The sequence below is a fragment of the Plutella xylostella genome, chromosome 10 (genome assembly GCF_932276165.1).
Source record: "Plutella xylostella chromosome 10, ilPluXylo3.1, whole genome shotgun sequence".
NCBI lineage: Eukaryota > Metazoa > Arthropoda > Insecta > Lepidoptera > Plutellidae > Plutella > Plutella xylostella.
This window is the reverse complement of record NC_063990.1, coordinates 10763989-10777060: the sequence shown is the minus strand read 5'-3', so window position 1 is coordinate 10777060 and position 13072 is coordinate 10763989. Positions and strand designations below refer to the sequence as shown.

General features: G+C 37.2%; 2 protein-coding genes across 2 annotated transcripts; one reads left to right on the top strand and one right to left on the bottom strand.

Moving 5' to 3' along the window:
* Window positions 1-112: 112 nt before the first annotated feature.
* LOC119693704 (heat shock 70 kDa protein 14) lies at window positions 113-1726 on the bottom strand. The gene has a single exon (XM_038117964.2). It carries the CDS (start codon window positions 1568-1570, stop codon window positions 146-148), a length of 1425 nt encoding a protein of 474 aa, XP_037973892.2. The 5' UTR covers window positions 1571-1726; the 3' UTR covers window positions 113-145.
* A 388-nt stretch (window positions 1727-2114) lies between these two features.
* On the top strand, window positions 2115-5663 carry LOC119693619 (multiple inositol polyphosphate phosphatase 1). Its single transcript, XM_038117444.2, has 9 exons — window positions 2115-2319; window positions 2610-2744; window positions 2990-3165; window positions 3445-3570; window positions 3687-3837; window positions 4032-4132; window positions 4365-4474; window positions 4869-5054; window positions 5422-5663. Exons 1-9 carry the CDS (start codon window positions 2169-2171, stop codon window positions 5591-5593), a joined length of 1308 nt encoding a protein of 435 aa, XP_037973372.2. The 5' UTR covers window positions 2115-2168; the 3' UTR covers window positions 5594-5663.
* The last annotated feature ends 7409 nt before the right edge of the window (window positions 5664-13072 follow it).

Here is a 13072-nt window from a genome sequence, read left to right as displayed (position 1 = left end):
GTTCTAATCTGATCTGATTATTATGAAACTTTCATTATAATAAGTGAATGAAATAATGAAAGATGAATCTAAATCTTCTAGCTAGGTTGTTTGATAAATAAAGTCAATGGTATTAAAAAGAAATAATATTTATTAAGTTAATTTCTTATTCAACTTGCAACATAATTTTGGAGTGTTGTATAGTAGCTTTAACCGTAAAAGGTTTACACAACTCTTCTATGTTAAATGTTTCACTGGCAAAGTGATCTGTTTCAGGATCTTCATGTAAGGTGAAATTGATGTCTTTAGAATCCTTAGCAACTTCCACACTACAGCTATTCTGGGCATATATTGGTGTTCCTTCTTTGAAAAGATGGACAGTCTGGTCCAAGTATTTCAAATAAATATCTTTACCCAGGAATTCTACATCAGTGTTGACATCTTTCAGGGCAAACTCTGGCAAGTCCAGGAGCAATCCAGCTTCTCGGGCGCACCCCACAGCAATCACCTCATCTGGGTTGATACCTGACAGCAACTCGGCTTCAGGAAGAAGATTAGCAATAGCAGATTGCAACTTGGGTATCTTCATACTGCCTCCGCATAGAACTATTTTGTGAATTTTCCCCTCAAAACCTTCAAGCACTTTTTGTGCTGGCTCAATGTAAGAGGAGATTTTAGATGAGATAATGTTCTCAAATCTTGCACGGGATACATTTTGGCTCCAGTCAACTCCATCCAGCAATGACTCAATGAAGACGTGGGCGGAGTTCAGTGTGGACAGCACATGCTTGCAGTTGTCGGCATGATTCTGCAGTTTGGCCATCGCGCGGCGGCTCTCCTTCGGGTCCAGTTTCCACTTTTGTCTGAATTCCTGAGCAATGAAATCAGCTAGATCTCTTGTGAGGCAGTGTCCTCCTAAATCTGATCTGAAAATGTTTTTCTCTACCGTCATGAAGCCTCCAGAGACTTTGACAATTGATGCATCGCATGTGGACCCTCCAAGCCTGTACACTAGTACATTCACATCTTCAGATGACTCTTCAATGTTGTAAGCCAACAGGGCTGCAGCTGGTTCACTGATCACTTGAACAACATCAAAGCCGGACAACTCTGCACACTTGGCCAGCCTCTGCCTGCTACTCTCTGGCCAGTGCAGGGGTGCAGCAAGCACCAACTTCAAATCGCCTTCAGTCCTCATAGAGTGACTGGCATTAGTGAACAGCTTAGCATAAATTTTAGTTGCTATATCATCAGGAGTGGCATAGACTGTGGTTTCACTGGTAGTAAATTCATACTTTACTAGTCTCTCGTCATTGATGATGCTACACGACGAGGTTCCTTCGACGCACGCGAGGTCGTCTTCATTCCAGTCGCAGTTTATCAGCCGTTTATTGTTTTTGATACTGGACTTGGAGTTAGGTTGACCAGCTTTCGCGGGCAATCCAATCTCCCATTCTGTGCCGTTCAAGGCAAGAATTGCTGGCGTGACTCTGTCTCCTGCGTCGTTGGCGATGACGGCAGCTGTTCCGTTGTTGAATGAAGCTAAACAAGCCGAACTGTTACCCACATGAATTCCGTAAGCTGCCGCCATGGTAATGGTGTTGAGGTTATGTTTTATTTTTCACAAATGTTAACACATAAGAGGAGTATCGTGAGGTGTGAGAAGTTTTGTTACAATTTATTTCGATTATTCAACATAAAAGTTATGAGCAAATGTTATTTCCTTAGTTAAAAAAAAAGATTTTTAAGTTTTAAATTTCAATTCACATGTCACACAATCACAAATTTAACAAATGTCACTGTCATTGAATATATTTGTAATTATAATCTGTGTTTATTATCCCTATCTCTGTACCTCCTCTGTACAAAAATATTAAATAGAGATTATTTTCTATCAATATCGGAGATATCGGAGCCATATGCAAATAAGAAGTTAAAGAGTCCTTCAAATGTTCAAGAAGGATTTTATGGGTTTTATGACCCTAGGAGGAAGGATTAAAAAACAGCACACAGATTATGATAATCTGTTTCCGGTTTTTGACAAATGATCAAATGACAGGGACAAAGTGACAGTGACGTGACGTCTAATGTCTAATAAAATTGGTAAACAAATCAAAATAATAATTTAAAAAAATTACTAAAAACTAGGGAGAAAAGTCCGAAAAAACAACAAAATTGCAACGAAAATAATGTTTTGGTCAATATTATCAATTTCTTTGTTAGTATTATTTTGTCAAACCGTCACAACGAGAAAAACTTCGGATATTTTGAATCACTTATCCACCCGCACTCCGTACAGATTTATATATAACAGAGATGATTCCAAGATCAAATATCCTAGTGAGTACATTTTCAGTATGTTCCTTACATGTAGACACATCCTTTATGTATGTAATAATTAAGTATATTATATACATTTGAAGTTGCAACTTTGAGGTTACAACTAAGGTAATTTCTGCAAGTTTTCCTTCAACAAGAATTTTATTTTCATAAGAAGAGAAGTGTTGTCCTACATCATCATCGATTGCTATATCCAGCAGTGGATTATGATGTAGGACACAAAAACTATACACTTGGGTCCAGTTTCCCATTTAGTATTTTTTATTTACCAAACATAATAATCATTACAGATTGTAAAGCAGCAAAGATATGGATGGTCACTCGACATGGTACCAGACTGCCGAGCCCAAAAGATATTCATGGATCGAGAACCACTCTAAAAAATTTGAGGGATGAAATTGTGACAAGGCATAGGTTGGGAAAAGGTATGGTTAATACTTGATACTGAACTTGATAAATTGTTTAAATTTTTTCTTAACTAAAATGTAGTCTTTACATGGTAAGTTATAGTTTTACTAATAACTTGTTAAATAAATTCTGAATAATTGTCATGCAAGATACCTGTTAGATAAGTTTCAAATAGGCATGCTTAAATTTAGTCTGAAGATTTTTACTTCAGAAGGATGAGCTATATTGTTTATAAATTATTATAATATTATACTTTTTCTAGGAGACCTAACAGAAGAGCAAATACAAAGGTTTGAGGACTGGTCAAGTGACATCTTACCAACAGACGCAAAGATCCTTACAGCTGAAGGTAAAGATGAAATGATGTTACTCGGTGAACGAATTAAAAAGAGATTCCCAAATATCATTAAAAACAAGTTTGATAATAAAACATTCCATGTAAGTTGTGGATAATCGATTTAGTAATTCATTCTCATTCATTAACAACAACAAACATTAAATAATATGATCTATTAATTATAAACCTGCTATCATTTAATAGCACAGGCAACACCTTGTATACCTATTATTAAATAAGCCACGCACCATAAAAAGTTGAAAAACAAAAACCATTAAAGTAGTGTCATACCAAAGCTGGTAATCATCATTACAACCTATCACATCCCTACTGCTGGAAGGGTAATCTACATAATTTTATACTTAATATTAATTTTTCAGTTCAGATACACAGCCACTCAAAGGGCTGAGGAGAGTGCTAAAAGTTTTGCGATTGGACTGTTTAAAGAGCATGGTGCTAAAGAGGTCAAATATGCCCCCATCCCAAAACATGATCCTGTGTTGAGAGTAAGTTATACTTTTATTATAAGGTGAAATATTACGGTTAGGTTTTATGAATCTGTCTTTTTATTTATCTATTAGCTGATAATCTTTCACACTTCATTGAGTTCGTAACTTTTCAGTTTTACAAATATTGTGACAAATGGTTAAAGCAAGTTAAGAATGACACAAACACTTACAAGGAGGTTAAAAACTACATCACTAGTGACGAAATGAACACAACTCTGGACAGTGTTTCTAAAAGACTGGGACTTGATTATGTGTTGAGCTTTGGTTTGTACTCTTGGTCAATACAGCTTGTATACTGAATTTGTAAGCTATTCTTAAGTTCATCTGTCTTCTTCTTATTACCTACTTATGAGTCTAGAATCATTCAGGCACTGGAGTGAATCTCTTTTGTTGACTGTACAATTCTTGATTTTAACATTTTAATATACTTATTCCCCTACTTTTTGTTTTTATTATAGATGCTGTGAATCTAATGTACTCCATATGTGGATTTGAAACTTCATGGCACAAGAATCTCATATCGCCGTGGTGCTTTGCTTTTGATCGGGCCGATATACAGGTAGGTAGTTATAAATTTAGGAATGAATAAAGAGTAGAAGCTATAATTTCGGTTTGGACTATGTAATGATAATTTCTGGACCATCTTCAAAACAGGAGTTCTAGATAAGCGGTATATGAAATGCTATTAAAAAAGAATAATTCGGTAACGCCACTTAACATAAATTTCCTTATGCTGCTTATGCTTAGGTATACAATAATGCTTAGTATTATAACTTGCTTATAATTTCCAGAAACTGGAGTACTACCACGACTTGAAGCACTACTGGGTGGACGGCTACGGGCGCGAGCTCACCTACCGACAGGCGTGTCTGTCTATCAAGACCATGTTTAAAATATTCAGGTAACCTAATGTTATTCATCTTATTCACGGGTACGTCATCGACGTCGATAAACTTGTTTAATGCGCGTTCCACAAATCACAGCGCCAATATTATTTATGGCCAATCGCGATATTCTTAGTGATGTTTATCTACCTCGATAACGGACACGTGTAGCGTGTAGTGGCTGCTGAAGTTGAAAACTATCGACCTGTTTCTATGTCCATTACGCTCACAATAATTAATAAATACATAATTATCTCTGGATTTCCTAAAATGGTAGCAATTTTGTCCGATTGTTAGGTATGAAATACCTAATCCATTCATTCGTAATTAAAAAGCATTATCGTTTTTTATAATATACCTACCTACGTCACAATAAGCAATATCTCTACATTTCTAAAATTATTTTTGCAGTGACACCAAATCCCCCAACGCAACGTTCCTATTCGCCCACTCAGGAACGCTACTCAAGCTCCTGTCTCACATGCAGCTGTACAAGCCTCGAGAACATCTGAGAGGCGACCGAATGGACGTAGGCCGGCCGTGGCGCATGTCCAAAATAGATAGTTTTGGAGCCAACCTAGCGTTTGTGTTGTTCAGGTAAGTTTTTCGAAGTATGTATATTTTTTGAATAGAGACTAACAACAATTTGTCGATTGAGACATAGGAAGTGGCAGTAATAGGAGTGGCCAAAACTCAAAGGTATTCACACATTAGACAGACAAGAAAGGTGATAAAGACACCAGTTCGTAAACATCCGCTACTGTACAACCTGTACATAGGCCTCTCCTAAGGAGCGCCACAACTCTGCTCTCGGCTATCCTCATCCAATCAGTGTTCAGCTGTTCGCCGCCTCAATATACCTACCTAATCTGTTATACATATTATTATATTATATACATATCGATTCTCATATTCATTAAAAGTACTTTTATTTATCAAACTAACCAATACTTTCCATTTCCAGATGCAAAGACGGAGACAAAGTATTGACATTACACCAAGAGAGACCAGTACAACTGCCGATGTGTGACTCAGAGTTATGTCCACTTCAACAATTACTGGAACACTTCCACGAATCCATACACCACTGTGACTACAACGATCTCTGCAGTCTACATACGAAGACGGAGTTGTGATTGAGACTGTGTTTAGTGGCTTTAAGGTAAGCATCCAAATATCGGTATCATACTAAACAGACTGTTATAAATGTATGGAGAAATGGCCGGTGAAGTGGACACACTTTTGTGGACTTCTAAATAAAGAATACCTACTGAATGTGATGCGTCCGTTGTGTACGATGCCAAAACGTGGATGCTTACCTTTAGTTGTCGATGGTATAGATAGGTGATGTTGTTGTTTGTACGGGGTGGAGGTTTGTAATGTAAGTGGTCGAGTCACGACTAGAGATAGATACAGTTCGGTTCAAATAAGTTTCTAGTTATGAAGTTAGCGGCGAATGCACTTTTGTTCCTTGTCAAACTAACAAATCACCTAATCATTGTTTCAAAGTTAGTTTTTGACCGTTGGTTAGTTGGATAAGCAATAAAATGTAATCGCATCCAACTTCAGGAATTATCAAGTTGTTTGGACCGAACTGTACTACAGTCGTCGAAATATAATAGGCCCTTTTGGACAGCTACACAAATTTGCTATTTACTCTTGATTTATTTGATGAAATACATAAAAAGATTGGTAATATAATCTCGCTTATTTCTTAACGGCCGAACGGAAAAAGAACTTTTAAAGAACCAAAAGTTACAAGCTTATTGTTGAGATTTTTTATGATTTTGATTTGACACCAGCTGTCATCCCTTGCATTTTGTAGCTGTCCAAACGGGCCTCTTACATTTCGACGACTGTAAATAACATGGTAAATTGTTGTTGTAATTTGTAATACATTTTTCATGCAGCCCAATCACAGATATAATGCCACCCTGCATAGGTACTTATGATCGCAGTCATGTTTTCCCGAAAGTTAAAGTATTTAATCGCCTCTGGAATATAATTCATTGTTTTGTGATGAATGAGAGTAAGTAAGGGTGATTCGGACAAGACATTTAAACGTATTTAAATCTGTTGCTGTCTTGCTCTGTCACTCACTATTTTGTCAAAGCAAGCGCACGATTTAGCACGTTCAAACAATTTTGCTTGTGCCTAAAATGTTGACGCTTATTTTAACGATCAAATCAGTATTTTGTTTTTATAATGTGAATTATTTCTTACTATTAACTAAAACTGTATTATGTATTTTATTAATGATGCAATTAATTAAATACTTATTAATAACATTATTATGACATGTGTAAATAAATGGACCAACTAATTTTAAATCATCTTTTTATTAACAGTTTACATTGCAAAGTTAACGGTAGGTACATATTCTATACATATACATTACATAAAGGATATCTTAGTGCGGTGATACGACAACATAAAACAGATAAATACATTCTCAACTATAGGTAATGTATAAATCTGCTGTATTTTTCGGTCGTCCAATTAGCTACATACTAAAAGACGGGTAATCTCACATACGTACCTATAGGTACTACGTAGCTCCAGCTTTGAACGTAGCCAACTTGCTAAGTGAAAGCTAATTTAATTAAACGTTTTTCACGAAAAGCTTCGTGAAATAAGAATTTCAGGAACATCCCTTCCTACCTACCGCCTAAAAGGCCGTGTCACTTTTAATTCCCGCCTTAGTCAAGTTTCCCGCAGCAATAAAACAAAACAAGTTTGCTATATCCTAGCGAAGACTCGATGCTAGGGGCTTAAGGGTGCCAAAATTTAATATTGCAGCGTACCCGCAAGCAATTTGCTAGTAGCGGTAGATAAATGCAATAAAGCGAGTTTGCTAACTAGTAACATTGTTAGAGTGTGGATGTGACAACCCTAGGGGCTGGGCGCGGGAGGTTTAACTCTCGGTTTGTGGAAATAAGGATCGTTTCGCTAACATGCTCTAATATACGTATCAGTGTCGCCTGAAATTGGAAATTCAGGACTGCTTTCGGCTTATTCTAGGTCTGGCTGGAGATTCCAATTTTACTGTAACATACGGATTGCCGGAGCTTTACGACGCCTTTTTCAAATGCTGTAGAAAAGAAATCCGACACCAATTACGCTGTCGGATTTCTGTTCTAGATCCTGAATAAAAGTGTCATAGATCTTACTATACCTAATTAATGATGTTAATCCTTTTTAGTTGCCTACCTAGTACCTACAGCGCCTACATGTACCTAGTGCTACATCTACATTATAGTTACCTACTGAAGAAAACTAAGTAACTAAGTATACTGATGCCAACAAAAGTGGTTGAGCATTCTGAACTCATGACCATACAGCTTACTATTCTCTTTTTGCGACCCCCTGTATAGTGTATCTAGCCTAGCTATGGCAACATTGTCACGGAGACCGGAGAGTTTTACCGCCTTTTCGCTAAATTTATCGCAGAATATAAACTCGTAAGTAAAAGGATATTTTTAAAGATGCATCCTTTGTTATATGGGTTAGCACTTAAAAGTGTAATGCAGGTCAGGAGCAGTTGTAAATCTCTTTAGAATTCACCTCATAAACTTTTCATAACATTGTGCGTTTTATAGGTCATTAAAAGGCAAGGAATGAATCACCTGAATTCAGTGCTTGCTTTCAGTGCCGTCTTAGTTACGATAAATGCTGCGGTAGGTACTGTGCCCTTATCGCCTTTTCAGCGAATAGCACTAATCAAACCTGGCTTTATGAACACTATTATAGTGTATAACCAGTGTATGTATAACGGATGATGATAAATGTAGATTACTCCTATCTGTGGTAAGTAAATAGTATAGTATAGTAAGTAGGTAACTACGTAACTATTTTTTAAAATACTTAATGGACAGCCTAGGCATATACTTATCTAGGTAAGTAAGTTTTTAACTACTTACTTATCTTCATAATTATTACGCTAGCTAGTGGTATAATGTAAATAGGACGTAAGTTCCTATATAAAACGTTGTTCTATAAACAGGATACGGAAATTTGTATATCCTGAAAGGACAAAGGCGCCGTGCAGTCGACAACGGTTTGTGTAAAGTTGGCAACGCACTAGACTCTGAAAATTATGGTATGGCAGACTTGGCGCAACCCGCTACAGATGCAGCCACAAACTTCACAATTCCGCTAGACAAGGGCTAAACCTAGCTTAAGGTGACCGGATAAGGTCTAGAATAGGAAAAAACGGGACTCTGCATAAAATTGTGGCTTGAGAAAAGCTTTGGAGTTCAATATCCCCATTTCGCATAATGCGTGCGTTCCGCTGACCTACTTGGTGTTATAATAAAAGCTAGGATTTTAGACTCTTCTGAAAAGAGCTGAAGTTTTTATTGCTTTTCATTCGTTCCTTGGCACTAAACTTTGTTTTAGCTGCGTCGGATTCTTGAAGAAACTTTAAGATCAAAGTAACTTTGTATGTGAGCAATTAGACGGCGCGCTTCACTTCTGTGGATTTTATTTGAAGTGTTCGTGTCGATTTTTACAGACTTCCCGATAAGTGAAGGTGTTAAAAGTTTGACTTGTGTAATTGTGTATGTTTGTAAAAGTAAGGTAGTTACTTAAGTTTATTTGGTGTACTTATACACTTTACTACTGGTACTTTTTATTCTTGGTTTCTTCAAGGCAATAATAAAATTTGCTTCGGGAGTGGATTAACTGCCATGGACCCAGGACTTTCGGCACTTTAGTGAGTGTGGGTAAGTAAGTAGTACCATGGTAGGTAGAACCATAGACTAATAGTAGGTACCAATGCAACCTGCATTTCCCAGGGGGAAAGCGAAACAAATTTATTACTCGGAGGTAAAGTGCGATGTGCATGCTTCATTATTAATTACTCTGTCGGAGTTGCCCGCAGTAAACAAAGCCACAAATTATAATAAAACTAAGCCACTAGCAGGATAACATCATGTTCCTGGAGGGTTACTCTACATACTGACGAAAAACTAAAAAAACAAGAGCTGTCGTGCAATCGGCACGTTTAATACAACGAGATAGGGACGTGGCTTCCGCAGCAGCGCTCCGAAACAATTATTTTTTGTCATATATTGTTAACCCCTTGTTTCTGCATTACCTATTCATATTCATATATATAACGTTTGCCTTAGTACCTACATAGGATTACTGTATTAGTCTCCTCTCCGGTACTACTATGAGCCTCGTGCATTACTTCAAAGGGGTGATTTTCTTGAGAACTTAGATCTATCCCATCGAGTGTAACTGGTAATCAGTTGCACTCGATTTCACCATAACCTGCATAGCTAATAATTAATTATCAATGAAGTTATCTTCATACAAACATTCTTGAAACGGGAATTACTCAGCACATTACGTATGAACGTTCGTTAGTTTTTCATATAGAGAGTAACCCTTCAGGGATCGGTTTCCGAGACAGGCAAACTTAGGAGTTTGTAACTTCAGCACCTAAATAGTGATCTGCCTGCACAATAGGCCAAGTCCGGAATTTAATTACTTACCTACCTACTCACCCCCAAAGCAACAAGTTCGATGGCTCTTGTTAATATTATGTTGGTAAGGTAAATACCTAGGTTAGAGGCCATACCTAGGTTTATCAACTGGGTTTCAGATAGGCTGCATACAATTATATGTGAGAGAACTAAGGTTTCTTTATTCGGCAAGCTGAGATGGCAGTATATTTGCCCAGTCAGTAGACAGTAGACGATCAATAAAGTATGGTTTTCTGATGATGAATAATATGGTTTACGAATTCCATGGAAAAAGTTTCACCCACAAAATGCCGACATCAAATGGTCCCAATATTTTACAACTTTTAATAAAAAATTTGAACACTAATTTAATGTTAATACTAGTGTTATTTACGTTTTTAGTTGGTAATATTCTGATGCGCTGTTAAATGTAATACGTATTTTAGTTAAGCAGAGACGGCGTCATTATTAGAAGCTAGACTTTTCCGTTTACGAGTAATTAGCTGCTATTGTCCCTGGAACTTTTTCATTGATCGCGAGTGTATTTCCTCCGCAGTGGGTTTACACATGGAAGTCCGCTCAGCGCAGCGGAGCGAGGGGAATCGTTGGGAACAGTAAATGTCACTGATTTCTGACCCGCGTCTCCCTCAGTTGAACATCGACATTATGGAGAACATGTCTATAGTACCTAAGTATATAGGTATTATCAAAGAGGCATAGACGACCGAATGGCGTAGTGGTTAGTGACCCTGACTACTGAGCCGATGGTCCCGGGTTCGATTCCCGGCTGGGGCAGATATTTGTTTAAACACAGATTTTTGTTCTTGGGTCTTGGATGTGCCCGTAAAATGGCAATAGGCCCGCCCCCTATTACATTGGGTGTGAGTGCGTGTGTGTGTGTGCATAGAATAACGAGTACTAGTACTACTGTACTTGTTATTCTATGGTATTACTTATAATATACTAGCTGTTCCCGCGAGCTTCGCTTCGCCTTAACAAGTATTCCCATGGGAATTCGTGGATAAAAAGTAGCCTATGTTCTTTGTCAGGGTCTAGACCATATATTTACCAAATTTCAGACACAGTTACTTTCGCATTTATAATATTAGTTAGGATAGTTAGGATGATATTATCTTCAAGGTATCGAAAAGGACCTCCTCGTGTGACAAACTTTCCTGAAATAATTTCTGATGTTGTAGAATAGAAGATGCGCCTTGTGAAGAATTCAGCGAATGATGCTAATCTGACTGGTCAGTGATTTCACCACAGGGACAAACTTCTAGACTTGAGTCTTGAGTTTTGTCACCAACGCGATAGCAAGAGGATGTTTTTTTTAAATTATCGCAAAGGCGCAATGTATAACGAGATAACAACCATCATGTAAGTCATAATTTATATCGTTGTTAGAATATAACATTGAAGTATAGGTTTTTAACTAAAAAAACATATTAAATGATAATACAGCATTTGATTGAATGCATGTAGTTGTAGGTAAATATATTATGTTAGTAATGTTTCGTTATTTTATTAGGTTAGTATAATATTTTCCTTTGATATGAAAACACGAGATGTTTCTTTGTTGTTAGAAAATGTTTGTTCAGTAACAATACGGATGGTATATTACTTCCTATTAGCTTGTGAGCTTCTCGTCACTAAGGTAAAATTAAGGCAATAAGTCTGCCTAATATGTTTACCTCATCAATGTCATGTAGAATAAGGAAATTGTTACATAACTAATAATACTTTAGTTTTCCACCAAACAAAGGTCGGTTGGAAGAAATAGCTTCTTGGCAATAAGCCCGCCTCTGTATATACTTACTACTTTTAAGTCCATTTAAGTTTAACTGTTTCTATCACTATACAATAAAGTGTTTATAAATAAATAAATAAATACCATTACACATACGTAGGTTCTTATATTAAAATTATAATCAGTAGTTTTTAAAAAGTTTAGCAATTTTTATGCAGTAAAAATGCAAACAATAAAAAAACTATTTCATCGGCTAGGTAACGCATTGAGTATGAATGGTCTGGAGACGAAATAGGCAGACGTTCCCCTCTGGCGGGGTGGTAGGCCAGAAAGGCCCACCGATTTATAAAAACTAGTTGCAGTCTCAATTTTCACTAGACTCAATCTAGTTGGCAAAGCGTTCGTTTCATAGAAAATGATTTGTTTACATACTAAAATGACAGCTTCAATTCATAGAATATCCGGATTCCGGATTTGATCACAGATTTGGTCATGGTTTATTGTTATTAGCTGTTTCCTAGCAACCAATGTCAAAAAAATGCAATAGTGATGTACCGGTATGTAGATATATGTATTAATCGACAAAAAAGGTCATAGTTGGGAAGCGTCCGTAGTCGAATTGGCTTCAGTAATCGTAACTGATCACTGACGTTAAGCAACAACTGACACGGTCAGCCATTGGTAGGTACAGCATGAGTTACTGATTTCAAATGGTTCTTTTCTGGACGCTTCCGTGCTTCGGACGGGACGTTAAGCCGTGGGTCCCGGTTGCTGCTTCGGCAGCAGTCGTTAAGCCTAGTCAGAGGCCGCCCGAAGGGGCGGCTTGAAAGCATCTGACCGTCGTCGGGTTGCCCACTTACTCGACAACTTCAGTGCATTGTACTCATTCAAAAACGGCGATACGGCTCGCGACCTATCACGTGAGTATAAAATTAATGTACAGCGAAAAGCGGGTGACTTCGTTTATTAATCATTCCTAATTAAATTTAACTATACCTAATTAATTTGAAATTAATATTTCTAACCCATGTTCTCGAATTCATCGATAACAGTTATCGATAATTGTTACATCCATTGGCAAGAAAAATGAAGACACTGTGTTCATTATTAAATGTCACTTCACGTAACCCTTATTGCTGGGAATTAAAACTCATAATGATATGTCACATGAGACATAATCATGGTAAACGGTAAAATTTCCCCCCGCAAAAATTGGCAGACTTTTTTGTATCAAGAAAGATCGCTATGACGCTTCCCGAGGGTACACCCGAGTCCGCGTTGTTCTATGAGGTAACGTATCCATGTCCGATTGACCTACTGTCAGTTTCACATTTGAGAATGTCAAGATAAGTAGAGTTTGAGTATAGAATGCAGGGCTGTGATTGGCTGAACTG

What these genes read in the sequence shown, in the direction of transcription:
- LOC119693704 (XM_038117964.2), bottom strand. Translation starts at nt 1,570, where the DNA reads ATGGCGGCAGCTTACGGAATTCATGTGGGTAACAGTTCGGCTTGTTTA.
- LOC119693619 (XM_038117444.2), top strand. Translation starts at nt 2,169, where the DNA reads ATGTTTTGGTCAATATTATCAATTTCTTTGTTAGTATTATTTTGTCAA. An exon ending in AACATGATCCTGTGTTGAGA is followed by an intron (nt 3,571 to 3,686) that starts GTAAGTTATACT and finishes GTAACTTTTCAG; the next exon opens with TTTTACAAATATTGTGACAA. An exon ending in TTGATCGGGCCGATATACAG is followed by an intron (nt 4,133 to 4,364) that starts GTAGGTAGTTAT and finishes TATAATTTCCAG; the next exon opens with AAACTGGAGTACTACCACGA.